Source organism: Manis pentadactyla, chromosome 5, assembly GCF_030020395.1.
Source record: "Manis pentadactyla isolate mManPen7 chromosome 5, mManPen7.hap1, whole genome shotgun sequence".
NCBI lineage: Eukaryota > Metazoa > Chordata > Mammalia > Pholidota > Manidae > Manis > Manis pentadactyla.
In genome coordinates, this window is record NC_080023.1 from 91,636,351 (window position 1) to 91,654,370 (window position 18,020).

Genomic DNA, 18,020 nt, shown 5'->3' on the forward strand with positions numbered 1-18,020 from the left:
AAAAAACAGAACCAAAATTTCTGAGTGCCAACCTGGAAGACACAGCTTTCATGTCTTTCATTTCCATATGTATATATTTCACATTTTCCTGGTTTCATTACACCAAATATACCCATAAAATATTACATATGATACCATATGATTTCTAGGAACTCAATCAAACATGTTTATTCCAAGATCCTATGATTTCATGTAACATACTCCATTAAACAGTATACACAACCCTCATACTGAAACTAGGAATTTTAATTTTAGAAAGGTCTAATGCACACCACAGATTGATTTCAAACTCTGTCAGAACAATGTAAGAGGAAATCTACCTGCATTATGTTACTCCATCAAACACTTCTAGAATTAAAAGCCAAACAAAACAAAACCTTAAAATAAGCTGATTTTAAAGGAGTAACTGCAGCTAAGGCAGTAGAACTGTAAGTCCAGTCAGGCGCCACATGAAAAATTTCAAACAATTTTTTCAAACTAAGCTTTAAGTAATTATTTCAGAAGATACATAGAAAACTTATAGGAAGAGTATATGGGGTTAAAATATTTTAGTAACATGATTTATACTTAGTAGTGAGAATTACTGACAGGAAGTAGAAGAAAAAATGTTTTAGAGGGGTTATTTTAATGAATGAACCACAAAGACAGCTGCCTGAATGTTAGATTTATGGGGATCCAAGACCAATTCTAGTCAAAATCTGATAGGATCTTAAGAATAAAATTAAAATGTCAAAGGAGACATTCTAGACTTGAAGAATTCCAGTGACTTCAAATCAAGTGGCACATGTATTTATTTAAGGGGTATAGGAGGTTAAACAGCAGAATATTCAGTCCAGGTAGCAATGGCAAATGTTAGCAATGCCTGTGCTTAACTTTTAATTAAAAATTTTTAATTGGTTGAGATGACTGGAGAGTATTTAAAGAATTGCACTACATTTTTAGTTTTCATTTTTTCCCTATTTTCCTCCACTTTTTGTGACCCTCACAATTACAGTTCTATGAAACTGAAACTGTCAGAGCAGTATTTACCTTTATCCCCGGAAGTCCAGGAAGCCCAGGAAGCCCTGGTTCACCCTACACAGGAAAATCACATGGCATTATAGAGCAGTAGTCACACAGTCACAGTATCTGGAGAAAAACATGGCAAATGTTCCCAGTGGAGTACTTGTTGCATATGTGTGTGTGTGTGTGTGTGTGTGTGTGTGTGTGTGTGTGTGTGTGTATATATATATATATATATATATATATATATACACATATATATATAGTCTGATTTCAAGTTTGGTGAGATTGTACAGTCCAGTCAACTCTTGATTCAGGGATTGCTTGATCATTTTGCAGATTTTTCAGGATTTTCCTTCTTCCTCCCAGTTCTCTGCTCATTGGTATCTCTACCAGAAGATGAGAAAGAGGAATCAAAGGAGAAGGAACTCCTATATTTTATTACTTCCTCATAAATGATTTGCTGGGGAGGCTGAAGCATTTTGCTGAAATGTGGATCATGCATGCATTTCAATAACGCATCCTATTCCAGTGCTCTCTCACCTCAGATAATCAAGAGTTGGCTGTGTGAACAGATGGTCACATCAAGATGATATACATTAAAAGTCTTGCTCCCTTAAAAGTATAGTAATATTTCTTTTCCATTCCTGAATGATGAGAAGATAAATGCATGGTTAAGATTATATTTAATTCCAGCCCGTATTTCTGACAATTGTTGAGTCTGGGTAACCTTGCTTAGCACTTTAGGGCTAATGGTACCATGCAGCTGTTCCTGAATACAGGTTTGAGATTAAGTGGTACATTTTGGGTGAGCACACTGGAGTCAAGCTAAATCTCATTTTCACAGAATTGTCTACATTATTTGAAGTACAAAGTATAATGTCAAGAGGTCATATTGCTTAGAAAATCTCCTGAATCCTACTAAAGAAGCATAAAGGGATTGTCAGAGAAAATGACAGTCCTTTCTGTATTGGACTGAGGTGACTATTATTTGTGGAAATAACATTCAAAGGTAAAAGGGGCATGCTGTTTTAAAATGGGCAGTCAGTGGGATGATAACTGAAAGAGAGCATTAACTACCAGTAAAAGTGGCAGACAGAGGCACTTCTTTGAATCTAAATGCTTCAACAATCCTTATTCCTAGGAAAAGCTACTAAGAAAAACCAGCCATTTCATCTTTAATGTTACTACTTTCAAGTTATGAAGAGCCAAAATGTGCTCTGATATTATCACAAAATGACTTCAGAGACTGTTTACTAAGCAGTATGGTTAGCCGTAGAACGGAAAATGGCTTAGGTCAAAAGTACTTCAGGAATGCAAAAGAAAACCTGTTCTGGATGAAATTATATACGTGAAAGTTTCCACTGTGAACAGTGAGACAAAGATGAGATTAAACCAGAGAAGAAAGGATGACTATGAAGGCTTTGATAGTCCATTCACAGAATACTTGTCCAAGAAGATTAAACTTTACACAATATTATAAATTTGATTTTTTCCTTTCCCTTTTTCTCTTCAATCAATAAATTTACGAAGATCCAGTAAATAGGGCTAACATCCATATTTTACTGAAAATTCTCAGGTTTTCTCAGTGCAAGGCCCTTGAATACACAGTAAATTGCAGTAGAATATACAATTAAAAAAGTGAACATACTGGTGATAAATTTTGTATTATTTTAGAAAAGTCCTCCCAAACTCAGGACATCCTATTTGAAACATGTGGAAATACATAAGCCATAATGCTCTTCCCCTGCAGGATTTTTCACCACACCCATCTCTTCCAACCAAATTAAAAGGCTCATATGATTATTTTAAAAAGAAGATATTTATTTATACATGCACACATAGACACACACCCATGTTTTCTAGCTTTGAGAAAGATGAAGATGATATTGCAGAACATTTTATAATGTAGATTGAATACTTACAGAGACTTTGAGCATTGAGCTGTTCCCTATATCAATATGTATGTATGTAGGTATATTAGCCTGTAAATGTACTTTTTAATGAACAAATGTTTCAGGAATTCGTACTTCATAGTCTTGGATTTTTATAAATTTGGCCTTTCCAAATTTATGTTTATTTAATGTAGTCGTCAACATAATGAAAGATTATGCAATATTTAATGTTACCCTTTGTGGAACATCTATAACATTTTTAGGAAGACTTTCCACCTATATAAATTTCCTGTCTTTTACCATGAAGGCTTATCTTCCAATTAAGAGAGTTTTTCAGCTACTACCTCCTCTAGTCTTGCCTATTACTTGGCCCAGGAGCTTCTCTGAGTTGAGTTCTTGAGCATGCATAGTCCAAAGATCTGGGTCATAATTAAGAATTATTTTGTTTTTCCATTTGAAGAAAACTTGCCAAAGTAGATTAAACTTTGGACATATACATTATACTTTTCTTTTTTCTTTCCCTTTCATGCTTTACTGTCCATTACATGAGACCCTTGTCTGCTGTCCAAGTTGGGACTGTGCTTTCACCCCACACCCTTGTTACAGTGTCGTCTACATCTAAATAAAGTTCAACTGTCAGGGTCCCTTCCAGTGGAGGATCAAGTATTTTTTTTTACCCCTTTAAAAATAAAAACCATATTTTGAAAAGATGTGGAGAAGGTAGGAAAGAATTATGTGATGAAACACAATACCTATTTTATAAATCTGCACACTCACTTTACAAACATATATATACATTCTAACTCACGTATCAATCACACACTTCACTGTTGAGCATAAAAATTAAAAAAACTATACTAAAAACACCCCTACATTATGAATTTTACTCTAATAAACTTTCATATTGGAAAATACCAGACAGTGGAAAGCTAATCAATGGGTTTTCATTCTGTCATGATATCCTCTGCTTTTTTGGGAACATCCCTAACACAGTAGCTTAAGTGCCAGTGAATCTACAACACAATTCTGCAATGGTGAGGAAAATGCCACGGAAATCTCTTGAATTGATTCTGTACCCAGTTCTGTTTATCATTTCTAATCTAAGTAAGCAGCAAGTGTGGAAATAGTCTACTTTTAAATCAGTCTTGGGGTAAGTATTGTCAAATTCAGATATTAGACCAAGGAAGTCATAAATACTGTGGGAAAGTGAGGTTGCATCAAAGGGCAGAATCTGGCCCAAAATTAATGAAAAAGATGCTGTTTATTTTAGGGCACATATTTATTCAGATAGATTATAAGCTTTTAATGAATCTATCCATTCTCTCAATATAATTTAAAACAGGTTTTTAATGAAATGCCAAGGAAATCTAACGTTTCCATCCATACATAAATCTATAAACTCCCAGAAATGAATCTAAACTGTATTTCAATATAATCATGATAAGGCAATGTTTTATTAAGCAACTGAAAATCAATTAGGACCTTCCACTCAGAAAACTGAGGAACCTGTACAAGCCCATAGAAATTTGTTTCATTATATTTTTTTAAAAGGACCTACCAGTCTTTGCAGACATTTCTTTTAGCATATCACAGATTCAGAGAACAGTTTAAACTTAGCCTTTAAGTTTTAAAGACTATGGGAGCTACTGTTAGATGATCTGAGACGATTAGCTGCTTTTTCAAACCAAAGCAGACCATGGCTCTTAGAAGATCCCACTAATTTCAAATGTTTTACATGGAGCATCAGTAGGAAATCTTAGGAATTGAGCAACAAAACTTGGAGAGTTCTGCTGGGCTCTTTGTAAAAGTCTCAGTTTTACCTGAAATGGGGCCTGATGAATCATTACCATTAGATTCTTAGTTTCAAGAGAAAAATCTATTTTTAACGTAGAGAAACATTAAAAGAACATGAAAGACCTGTTCAAAAATTACTTTAATCCTAAGTGTTGCAAACAAAGCTATGATCCTTTCAATGACTTAAAGAACGTGGGAACATTATGTTATCATGTCTGAAGGTTCCAAACTACTACAATGGGATTTATTCTCTTTTCCTTTCCATTAGTAAGGTACATTATATGCTTCTATTCATATTTTTTCTACAACATCAGCTATTGCTAGACAAAGGCAGAGTAAGAATCTTAAAAGATTAAGCTTAATGTGGAATTCATGTTTACTTGTCAGCTACAATATATCTGTTACCTAAAATCTGACTGCATGGGGCACTGATATCCACACGCTCTGACAATAAACTGCTAACAGTTGTTTCCTGCCTCAGACTCAAATGAGAATATGAATCTAAAGATACTCATTGCATGTCCTTCAATTTATCACTGAAGTGAAGCACAACTGATAAAATTAATGTATGCATCTGTAGGTTGGTTAAAGTGTACTGGCTGATGTCTTCAATTAAAATATAGTTTATTAACAAAAATCTATTTTGTATAACATAACATTCACAGGTAGATATGATTCACATAAAAAATTATCACCAGGGAGATATTTGAAATGAAAGGAAAAAGAATACAATTTTAAAAGAACTGTCCATCAGTCCCCATTGAGATAGTTTAGCAAATACTCATTTCTTCTCAGGAAAGACAGAAACATGCAGAATGTCTTTAAACATGCACGGTAAGCTGTTGGCATTCCAACCCAAATGACCTTTGTTAGTCTCACACGGTTCAGCATACACAGACTCAAGTTCATAAAGCATCCTTTTGCATGTATAGAGTGTGCTTCCACATTTTACTACAGTCAACTTCAACCCTTTCAAAAGGTGAAATAATCAAGATCACTCTGCATGCAAACATGAAAATGGCCTCATTTTTTCAATAACCGTTCTTCTGTTACACTGGATAGTAGAAATAAAATGGTGAAAATGAGATAGTACAAAGAATACACAGAATGGAAATGTTACCTTCTGCCCTGGACGGCCAGATTCTCCAGGTTCTCCCTGGATGAAAAGAGCCAAAGATGAAAAGGACAGTCTTATAAGAGTTTTCCAAAACCATTAGGCCTCTGGACACTTTCTTGGAGATGGCCCAGACTCCTCAATGTGCATTTCCTTCATTGCATTCTCTTATTCTACATGTCAGTAGACACAGCCTAATTTTTTGCTGTGAATATACCTATAGCTCATACACAAATCTACATTTCCATAAAAACAAATCATAAAGGGAAGAGAAGGCAAGCCCTCTTATTTAAACCTTTATCAGATTTCCAGCAGATACATCCTGTTGTGTTTGGAAGCCAAAAGCTGCAGGAGAATACAAATGGTTACAACCCTCAAAGTTGGTAAAAGGGAAAAGGAAGCAGAGGCATATCAAAATCAAAACTGCAACTGCTTGGGTTCAAAGCCTTGTAAGGCTATTTACCTTAATTCCTGCAGCAGACGATCCAGGGTCACCCTACAATGAAACCCATGAGCAATTACTCCACAGTTTATGGGAACAGAAAACATACTAGCACATATTTACCAATATGGGCACTCAAGGGAACCCCATAATTAAGAGGCCTAACTAGGCTGCCTAAGAACTTACCAACATGTCAACATTTCCAAGATAAACAATATAAAAAACATGGATTTATTTTGAATGCAAAATACATAACATCTATATTCCTTGGAATAAATGTATTAATATGTATCTCTCCTTGATTCAGTGCTAACACTGTATTCTAAAGCAATAAATTATAATTTTTGGATCTAGAATTTGGTTTTCTCTATTTCTGGACTTTATTAATGTCACTGGTTATCATTTACTAGAAGTTCCCTGACCCTTTTGGTCTTTGGGAAGTCAGAGTTCAACAGATGAAGTCAAAGGGTTAATGTGGAGTTGGAAAAAGCCACACAGCACTGTAACCGGCACATTTTTTCTAGCTGTACATTTATTTCATTGCAACGCAGTCTCTGGAAAATGATAGATGATGGATGACTTGTAGGTGACAGGGACACACAGCAAATGTGAGAGAAGTCTTGAGTTTTCTAAAAGGCACTGTATTCCACCCGATTTCATAAAGGGAGACTACATTCCTGAGGCACATATTATAAAATAAGCAGCCAGGGACTAGTGGCAAAGAACAGGAAGGATAGCTAAGGTTGTTGCTTATTTCCAAAATGAGGCCAGCCAAGAGCTGAGACTTTTCAAGCTCCCTCTAGTCCTCTGTCCCACGAACATGCTACAAAGCAAAGAAAGTGAGAAAATGTAGTCATCTGAGACTGTCAAGAAGGCAGAAGCAGCCACAGGAGGAAGGCACATACGGGGATTTCCTCAGCTGTCTTATCTGTGCAAGTGCTCAAGGAGCTCCTGGGGTCTATTTTCTTGTTCTAGATTTAGGAAGCTGCTCATCCATCTCTTTCAGAGACAGACATAAAGCCTAAGGTGTCTGTGCATAGAAGAGTTGTCCCCTCCTTCAGTTCCTCCTCCTGTTTCCCATGGTTGGCACCTCCACTTTCTTGAGGTCTCCACTGAAGTGGCTTTGCCTCAAAGTACACTTCAGCAACCAACCTAGTCACTTGCCCTTTCAACTACATGTCTCATTGTGCATCAGTGAGCTCTGTCCATGACCTGTATAGCTCGCTTTGTGATTTGTTTTCTACCTATTCACCATCTGTCCCTCCACTATGCACAGAGCTCAATGCAGGCAGAATCTATGTCTACTTTTATCCAGTGCCTACTGCCTAATACGTGCTTGATAAACATACAGTGAATGAATGCACAAATCTTAAGCAAATGTGTTCAGCACGTCAGCAGTCAAAATGAAAAAACCTTTAGAAAGGAAAAATAGCTTAGGAAGGAGAAGGAAATAATAAATTTGTTTATTGAGAAAAAATATATATATATAGTTTGACATCTGTAATTGCTATTACCCAAAGAAAAATTAAAACATGACAAAACATAAAAAAGAGGACTGCTATTCCATCTTATTGTAGAGTAATACTAATTTCTCATTCTAATTATTAACATTCAATTGAGTTCCAAATGGGAAGTGAAATAAATGTGGCCACTAAAACAGCACGCATTTCTATTTCTACCAAATCAAGTCTGAAAGCCATCAACACCAATGAATCAGGTTTGTGACATTCTGCATAATAAGACCTTTGTATTTATAAAATCAGTTTTGACTTTGCTAAGTTTTTTTGTTCATCTCATTTGCACCTCACAAAACCTGATGAGGCAGGGCAATTACTACTTCATTTAACAGATGAAGATAAAGAAGCAACTAGAGTTCAATGAATTTGGATTCCTGAAATTCTATTGCCATGTTCTTTTTACTGGAATAAGAAAAGAATTATTGGTTTATTTCATTTTGACAACAGGGCACAAAGGTTATAGTAAGTTGTAAATAAAAGGAACTTGCTTGTATTAATTGTAGTTTAAAAACTATTTTTTCAGGGTTTTAATGGAAAGTGGCTAGATGATCCACTCATGTGAATAAGGACAAAGTTTTATTCTCACAGAAAGTGGTTGGAATGAAAAGGACAGTTATCTGAAAGTATGGTTTATTTATGGAAATCAGAGCAGTTTTATTTGATGGGCAATTATGAATGATATTTTAAGTCTCTTTTTAAAAACTTAGAACTGTGAAATCTCAAGGAATTTTTATAACTTTTAAGTGGCAAGGCAATTGCTGAAAGCCATTCATAAGTTAAACATTTTAAAGGATAATGCTGCACATAGTGGAAATAAAACATTCATTATTTATAATCTTCATTCCTTTAAAAGTGAAAATGAATATAGGATTAAAGTAGGGAAAAAAACCCCTCAGCAATGTCTTAAGTATACTCTTAGCTTCATAAGTCAGTTGGTTTGGAAATAAAAATTTCCACAGGGTAAGTCATAAATGGGAAAATACTTGGAGAAGATACTTGAGATAAATGAATTTGACTTCACTATTGATCATTCAAGCATAAAGAGTTTCTGTTTTTTATTGTGATTATTTGGAAATACAACACTTGGTATATAATTATATTTCTGTATTAATAAAGTCTATGTGGATAAATAAAATGAATGTGGTTGATGTTTCTATCATTCATTAATTCATTCAATAAATATTAACTAAGCACCAAGTATGTGGCAGCCACATTCTGGATACAGAGATGCCAGGAGCTGGGGAGACCACAGCGAACAATTCAGTTACAATCCCTGCTCTTGTCCTGTGCTCATGAAACATTTACTAATATCTTAAAATATACAAATACTGATGAAAAGCATGGAAATACTCTTTTTTATTTTTTGCCATTTAAAAAAAGTCTGGGGTAGGAAGAGATCTTCATTTTGGGAAATTCTGTGTCACTCTATAAACACAGAAGGCACCATAAGCAAATGCATGGTATAGGAAAAAGTTCTACCATTCAATGAAAATGAGAAACAGTTGAAAGTAAAAAAAATTTTTTTTAAAACGTTCATTCAATAAATATTTATTATCTTCCAACTCTGGGCCAGGAACTTGGATCAGTGCTGGGAATTGAACAGTTTGGCACCATATTGTTTTTTGTTTGTTTGTTTTTTCTTTAGCAGTGAGCTGGATGTCGAATTAAACAAGGAGTTATGATAAATATGAGAAAGATTATGAAAGGGATTTTAAAGACTGCTGAGGCACGTAGTAGGTAACCTAACCAATTCAGAGGAGACTGAAAGGCTGTCCCAGGGAAATGACTATACATTAAGGTTTCAGTGAATTTAAGAATAGGATTAGAAGGTGGCGGTGGAGGTGTACAGAGAGCAAGAGACTTCTAAGCTCAGGGAATCGTGTGTAAGTCAGAGAGGGCCCTGCATTGACCAGGATGGGAGCGCCCATTGGGAAAGGCCTTCATGTGTGACTTTAAGAAAAGAAGATAATTCAACTGGTGGCTCCAACTTGGGATATGGCTTCTGGAAAGGCTTAGAAGATGCAAATCAAAGATGTTTTACAGGCATAAGCTAAGAAGGCAATGTATTGACGGGAATGGAGACTGCAGGAGCACAGAAAGTGAAGGCCCAGGAAGGTAATCCCAAGAAATTGAAGGTGGGGCTTCTGAATCCATGGAAAAGTATGAATGATCAAGTGGCATGATCTAACCTTTCAGTGTGCTGCACACACATCTACTTTCAATGGAAGGAAAGAGATAAGAATCCATTTCTACATTTGTTGGTGGGATTAACACTTCAAAAAGCAGAACATAATTTGTCCACAGTAACTTGTCACATGATTGAAATCTGTGGCAGGTCACTCTTAAACCTAGAGGGTGCCAAAGCTGCTGGCCACAGAGAAAACCAGCCGAACGGTTTCCTTAGCTCCACAGCATTTCCAGATGACCAGTCTGGAAAGGCTTAGATTGCTTTACCATCCAAAGACACTGAGTTGGAGCAAAAGGAAAAAAATCCTATTAACATGAATCAGTCAATGACATAATTTACTACATCAATGGCAGAAAAGAAGCTTTTTTTGATTTTACATCTCCAACTTGGTAAATGATGAATGAATTTCACACACTAAACCCAAAGGCCATGAAAGGAGTGTTTCCAACATGCTGGAAACAAATTATATGACAGAAGCAGGAAATGTTTAAAAAAAGACACAAAAATTATATTCTAATTACAGCATTCTCAGGGATGAATGCTACAGGTCAGGTCAGATTACATATTCGACCTTACTGATTCCTATTTACAATTCCCTGTTTAGACCCACTGAAAGTTTATAGAAATAACTTGTTTTAAATGAAGCATTTTTTGTACTTTATTTCAGATGACTTACAAAATTTTTTGATAAAAAAGAAGAATGACCGATGTAGTTGATTTCAATATCCATGTGGTAAGAAAGCTAACATTTATTAAGAGTTTAGTGTGTGTGAGTCAGTATGGTAAATGATTTGCATTAACGTAAAAAGTAAGAACAGTATTCCTTTGAGATGAACTTGGACTTTCAAAGAAAAAAAATTGTCGTACTATTGGAAAACTAAATTTTAAAAATGTGTGCTCAAAGAAACAATTATTGGCCTAACTCTCAAAAATGAAGCTTTAAAAGTACATCTTTTAAAGAGTAAATTCTCTACAGAAATTCACATAGGTATAGTTCAGACTTAGCATACATTATTTTTTCCCTTGAAGAAACTGCTGCCTGTTTAGAAGATTTCCTTTCTTTAAGCAGAGGTTGGCACCTGTGAACCACTGGCCAAATCCAGCCAGCCGCCTGTTTTCGTCTTGCCCATGAGTTAAGAATCGTTTCTATGATTTTACATGGTTAAAAACATCAAAAGGACAATCACACTTCATGACACATGAAATTTACATGAAATTAAAATTTTAGCATCCAGAAATAAAGTTTTATTGGGACACAGCCACCCTCATTTGTGTACATACTGTCTCTGGTTGCTGTCATGCTACAATGACAGAGTTGAGTAGTTGTGACAGAGACCACGTGGCCTGCAACACCTAAAGTATTTATTTTCTGGCCCTTTACACAAGAAGTTTGCTGACCTCTGCTTTTAAGCAAAAACAAGAAAGGTAAATATAACGCCCCTATTTATATATATATATCTGGGGTTTGCAATTTTGACTTGGAGAGTCACTGAAGTATGTCGTTGGTCTCATTAGCGCTAAACATTGTCATGCCATATTTGATGGCGGCATGATAATTAAATTTGACAGGCAAATAAAATGGGTCTACAGCAGTGGTTCTCAACTAGGGGTGAGAACAACAAAAATCCTGAGTTTTGCCCTACCCCACCCCGCCCCCAGGAACAAACACTGAGACCAAAAGCAGTTGGCAGTGTCGAGAGACAGGTCAGGCTTTCACAACTTAAGGGTGCTCCTGGTTCCACGTGGGCAGAGGTCCAGAACGGTGCTGACCCTCTGACAGCCTCCACAGCAGGGAATGACCTGGCCCACTGTGTCGGCAGCACTGAGGCTGGGGCGGGACACACTGCTGCCAAGAAACTGAAAGCCCACCCTAGGCCCCCGACTGCTCCTTGAATGCAAACACAATTGCTACATAGTGACATTCATTCATTCCTACCACCTATGCCATATTAATATTAATATTTATAAGGATGGGAAAAATAGATTTCTCTTTATTTCATGGTATGTTTTTATGACTAACCATTATCCATCTGTACTGTAATAATTTTCAGCCTAAATGAACATTTCTTTTTTTCAGCACTCAATTACTTAGCTTGATTTAAATTAAAATCTGACTGCCTATTCTATTTTGGTCTCTTAAAAGATCTTTTAATTCTTAACATACACAGCACAAGGGAAGTAAAATATCCTTCTTATGTCAGAGATGTCTGTAAAGTATGAATCTAAACAAAAGCTATAATGATAGACTAGGGAAAAAAAGAGCTGGTGGAAGATGATCTACAAGACCACTGTAATATAAAAGCTAGTAATGGTTTATAAGATGAGAAAAATGACAATACAAAGGCTGACAAAATCCTGATTTAGGTGCTTTCAAGTTGAGGCAAATTTCAAGACTGCGTGAGAAGCTGTAATCAAGTGACATTTCCTTTCAAAGTTTTAAATCTCACCCCAGTTCTCTGACATGTTCTGTCCTAAAATTGGGACAAATGGAAACACTTTAAGAACTCTATTTTTTTTATCTCTGCATATAAAGGGACTGTTCCATTTATCCATGAATAAATGTTTGTATTCATTGAAAGCCATATTACTGGAAATCTAGCTACATCTTTTCTAGAATTTGTGACATACCATTTTATTTTTAAAATACTTAAATTGTAGCTGGGATCTTATAGAATAATCACCTTTTATAAACTGACGATTTAAATTTTTCCTAAACTTGTATGATTATCTCTGATCTTATCATACGAAGCTACCACCAACCACTCACTTAACCTCTCTCAAAATCTCCCAGTTTCATATATATGGAATAATATTCTTGCCCCCACATATCCTCTTTCATATTTCACGATACTGTACCTTTTCGCCTGTGTCACCTTTGGGGCCATCCTCTCCAGCATCTCCCTAAAGAGGGGAAAAGCAACACATGTAAAATACACTGGCGACATTACTCAAAGGGTATCATTCATTATTTTGTATTCTTTCATAAGCACTATATGCATTGACATCTGCCATACATGTTCTACGGAGCCAATGCACTTTTACTTGGGCAGCTGCCTGATATCAACTAGTCCAGATAAAGTTTATTACAATGAACATGGCTGAGAGTTTGAAACTACTCCATGATATTAACAGAAATTTCTCTGCCTTCTGATAGCTTGTTCTCGCACTTGAAGCCTTCTTAACTCTTTTCTCCTCAGCTCAACACTCCAGTGTGACAGACACTCTTTCCTGACCGTTTCCTCGTCACACCTTGGGTCTTCCCGCCTCGGGCCCTTCCCGGCCCCTTCCTGCTGCCTGACTCCTTTCCCTTCCGTCCGTGTAAGTCCTACTCTGTCCTCACTTCCATCTCAAATCTCTAGAGCCTCCAAGTGCATGACATGATCCTCACAATCTGTGGGCCGAATATTGATTTATCTGCACCTGTCTGTTCTGCATTTGTGAAATGAATGCTTTGTATTTTATTAGAAAACTCTTTAAAAAAATTGCAGTGAAATAAATTGGGGAGTTGATGCTTCTGTGGTTATTTTTGAGATTTTCTATGCCTATTATGTCATGGACGTCTCCTTTCTACCCACAAAGCAGTTTATTAAGAAAAAAAGCATTCATTTATTATCCATACTTTGCCTCTTTGGATTCTGAATTTGTTAATTTGAGTTTTATGGCACATTACAGCAGAAACATAAGGACCTCAGAGCCAGAGAGAGATGGAGAGCCCAGCTCCGGTGCCTACCGGGCAAATGAAATGCTCTGCGCATCACAGGTCTCCTGTGTAATATAAGGGCAAGAATACTTTATGGGATTACTAGAAATAAACAATATACTGTGCATAAAGCAACTAGGACACTGGCTGCCACATCAAAAGCTGTTAATGACAGCCATTAACAACAACGAGTTACTGTTCATATATATTCTGTAAGCTGGAAGGCCCTTCTGATTAGCTTCATAAGAGGTCATTGTCTATTATTTAAAAATTTCCTTAAAATAAGAGAGAAACTATTGATAACGGTTTCCCCGGGAGAGGTGGGGAATGTGTGTGAGGGGGAACTTTCACTTTTTCTCTGTTTTCTTTTCCTGTTTCAGATATGCATGAAGCTCACCTGCTCAGGAATTTGTCTAAGGCGGTGGGCACACCACAGCCAGCCCTGTGAGCTGGACTTGCTTTGTCTGATGAACCCCTGGAATAGTGCTGGCACTGCTCCTTTTCCCTCAGTTTCTACACAAAAGAATCATCTGATGGCTGAAAATTAATTGCAAGTTCATCACAACAAACTGGTTGGATGCCAAACAAACGTACTGAGAATATGTTGTGAGGAAACTTTGATAGGCAGCTGACTAGCATACTTTAAGAAACTGCTTGGAAATCCCTTTATTAAAAAACAAAACAAACTTTCTTATTAGGAGAATTGGCTCAAAGCAGTCACGAAATGAAGGGTTCGACTGAGTAAAGCCTCCTCTGTTTTGCTGTCCTTTTGCTTAAATAAATGTCTTTCTAATTTTTGTTTCATAGTGCCGAAAAACACAGTTACATGCATGAAGTTTGCTGGATCTTTCGATGTACTTCTTTGGGGATTAGAGGTGGTGATACTGATTTGTCAGATAGATCAGATCGCTTCTGAAGAGCATTATGTAGGGTCTTGTTAATTTCCTACCCAGACATCACATTTCACAAACACTAGTAAAGTATATAGCATGAGAAGCAGGAAAATTAGCATCACAATATGCACCAAGAGTCTACAAATATTCAGGACATGCCCCAAAGTACTGAAGAGGGACAGCTAAGAGAAAGTTCACACAGGGCACCCTGCTTTTGTTTCTCTTTGGTTTTTATGGGAATTCTTTGTGGGGCAACTTTCAGTATATTTGTTGCAGGTAAACATCTGTATACCTTTAACTTGACCTAAGAAGCAGTAGAGAGAGATGCGGATGCTCAGAGGAGTACTCGGGGTTGCATTAGCAAGTAAGTAGAACAGAAATATTGTAGACAGAGGGATTTTCAAAGCCATTTACAAGTCTGACATAGAATGTTTAAATGTGCTCCTTGTCCTTCTATTTTCTTCAGTGTTTTCCCCCAAACCTCTGTCCATACATAGGAAATACATTATTTTCTCCTTCCACAAATTGATTGTTTGAAAAAACCAGTTGTTATTATATCTCTCTGTATCTACATCTATTTCTAGTTCTGTATCTGCATCTAGCCATCCATACTTATATACAGTTCAGTTTGGCACCGCTTTGGGGAAAAAAGACACACAGGCAGAATCATTCTCACCTTTTCTCCTTGTTCTCCAGGTTCTCCCTGGGCAAAAGAACAAAGATTGAGTGACACATTACATTATAAAACACCTAGTTAAGGAACACCAAAGGCAGATTGAACATATTAGGGAAATTATGCACGATACTTTCTATCTTGACAATACATAGCCACTACATGAAAACAAATGGTAAAATGAGTTTTCTGGAGAACTGGGCATGAATATCAACATCAAATGTAATATTAATTTTTGCTTTTAAAGGACAAAACAAAGATATTTAAAATTACCATCTAAAACCCAGCTTTTGGGGCACTAAGGAAAACAGTGTGGTGAAAATTCACTGTCTTGAGCTGCTCTGGAGTCTACAACTTTTTTTCTGCCAAAACTCAGAATCAGTAAGGTGAGCTGACACGCGCTTCCATGAAGTCTTTTATATACAGCAGCCCCTGAGGCCTGGGTTATTTCAGCAGCCAGGATCCCAGAGCAGCCCCCCAGTCTGTGTCCCCCTGACATGACCATAAACTTGGTCCTGAACTTGGACCCTCCCACGGTGTCATGAATTCTCTTTAGCCCGCTGCTCACCAGCATGTTCCAGATCAGGTATATTTTAGGAGGCACTGGTACTTTCAGGAAAGACACTAACATGGGACAGAATCAAAGTGAGTTTAGGAGAATGTCTTTACTTAAAATGATAACCAGGACAGTATCAGGACTGAAATGCAAAACTGTCCTCTGAAAAGAATCTCATTCTCACTTTACCCAGGAAGGGATGGGGAATGGAGTGGGAGAGCTCTAAAGTAACTCATATATACTACGATAATATTCTCCTTATGCAAAGCATGAGTAAGTACTTGGGTTGGCATCAGGTCAAGCTGCTTTAAAATATGGTTTAAGGTGATTATTGTGTTTTTTAAAAATTATAACCCACTGTAGAAGCCAGTTTGGAGGCAAGACTATTCATTTGTTGGAACTCTGACCCTTTGGCTTTCTGAATTTCTGGCCACCTTTCTCTGCTGAACATCCATCCTGATGGTTGCTAGGCAACAGAAGAATAGCACTGAGAACATGCATTAAGCATTAACTCCTGTCATTTGGCTTTTTAGCACAGAGCAAGGGAGGGAAGAAGACAAGAGAATGGCTGTATCCCAGAAGGAACATTTTCTTTCCTCTCCTGGAGGACACAGGACAGGTCTATAAATTTTAAGTCTGTCCTAGGCGCCTGTCAATAGCAATGTGATCTGTAAAATCAGCTGACAGGCATCTGTGTGTAAGGATACACATCAGCACAGCTGATGGGATTAGACATTAGTTTTGTACTTCAAGGGATGTTCACTCATCAAAGGATTTGAGATTTATGTGCCTGTGTGGTTTAAACTAAACCGTCACCAATCTTTTTATATTTAATAGAATCATTTGTTCTTCCAAAAACAAAGAAAACTTGCAGTCCCCGACCCCCTCAAAAAGGTCCTCGTTACATTTTTTCCCTATTTAGTAATTCAGACTACATCCACTTAAAAATTTTAAACATGCCACATCTTTAGTCTTCTCTTCATTTTATTAACTGGTTATGTGGTATAAGTGTTGGTGGTGGCCAAATTCTGAGGAAAAGCCACAGTGGCACTGTAAACATCATCTTTAGTAAGTCTTGTAAATGTCATGCAAATTTTAGGCAGTATGGACATGGCCGACATTTTCATATGCTTATTATGTGGCAAAATAACAACAGTCATTTTTGAAACATGGACTTTCTCATGCTATGTAAGTATTCCAGAATAAAGACTTTTAGAGAATCATATCCTATTTGTTTTTCTGCATTTTTAATGCTAACAAAAAATCAATCACAAACATAATTTATTCATCAGTCACAAAGTTGTATACTGTAGCATATTATATGACCGACAAAAAAAAAAATGCCATCCAGGATAAGCCAGTGAAATGTAAACAAAAATTGTACTAGCTTAACATTTCATGAAAACTCATGTCTTACATGATACTGCTTGGTTTTATTTTTACTAACCTTTGGTCCTGGTATTCCGTTCTGTCCTCCTGCTCCAGGCAACCCAAGCTCACCCTCAAAATAAAGAAGATACTACTAAATAAAATAGATAAGATCAAACCATTACATATATCATTAGCAGATATAGCTATCTGATAGCACTCTGGAATTAGATAGAAAATGAATGACTATTAGTTTAAATTCAAGATAGCTTGTTTGGTCCAAAATTCTATGTGCTAAGAGACCAGGAGAAAATTTCCTTTGGTTAATTTCCACAGGTTAATTTCCTTCGTTCAGTCTTTTCTCCATTAAGAAAGCTGCAGCAACTTACCAGTGGAAATGCATATCTAGTACGGTGCTGGGTACAATGTAGGCACAGGCATCAAATAAATATTTGTTGAATGAGTAAAGGCACATCTGAAAACATAAGACCCTCTTGATGGAGCATTTTTAAGTGACTCATCAGCTCAGGAAAATAAAGACTAAGTTATTGTATTTGTTAGACTTAATCAAATGAGAATTTTCAAATCTAAATCTTGAAGAACATACACATCTTTGAATATCAACCTACTTCATTTAGACACATTTGGCTCAAAAGTTAAAAGTAAAAATGGCTTTGGTTTCTTTTTCCAATTTCACTGTAAAAATAATTAGAATAAAACACTCAGACTTGTGGCTTTCATTGTTACATTGAATGATGAGGAATTTGGGGAAAAGATGATGGCTGTTAGGTTAGAAAAGTTTCCCATTCCAGGAAGTTGAAGATGCATGCCAGTCTTTCTAGACTGACCCAGCAACTGTTTCCAAAGAGGAGATGTCC

At 36.6% G+C, this 18,020-nt stretch overlaps 1 protein-coding gene across 1 annotated transcript in view; it reads right to left on the minus strand.

Moving 5' to 3' along the window:
* COL25A1 (collagen type XXV alpha 1 chain) overlaps positions 1–18,020 on the minus strand; it is a 468,658-nt gene that overhangs the window by 65,848 nt on the left and 384,790 nt on the right. Inside the window, exons 13-18 of the mRNA XM_036920918.2 lie at positions 17,222–17,275; positions 15,222–15,248; positions 12,809–12,853; positions 6,269–6,301; positions 5,812–5,847; positions 1,030–1,074 (exon numbers count right to left, since the gene is read on the minus strand). Of these exons, the coding sequence (XP_036776813.1) occupies positions 1,030–1,074; positions 5,812–5,847; positions 6,269–6,301; positions 12,809–12,853; positions 15,222–15,248; positions 17,222–17,275 (240 nt within the window). The remainder of the gene's footprint in view (positions 1–1,029; positions 1,075–5,811; positions 5,848–6,268; positions 6,302–12,808; positions 12,854–15,221; positions 15,249–17,221; positions 17,276–18,020) is intronic.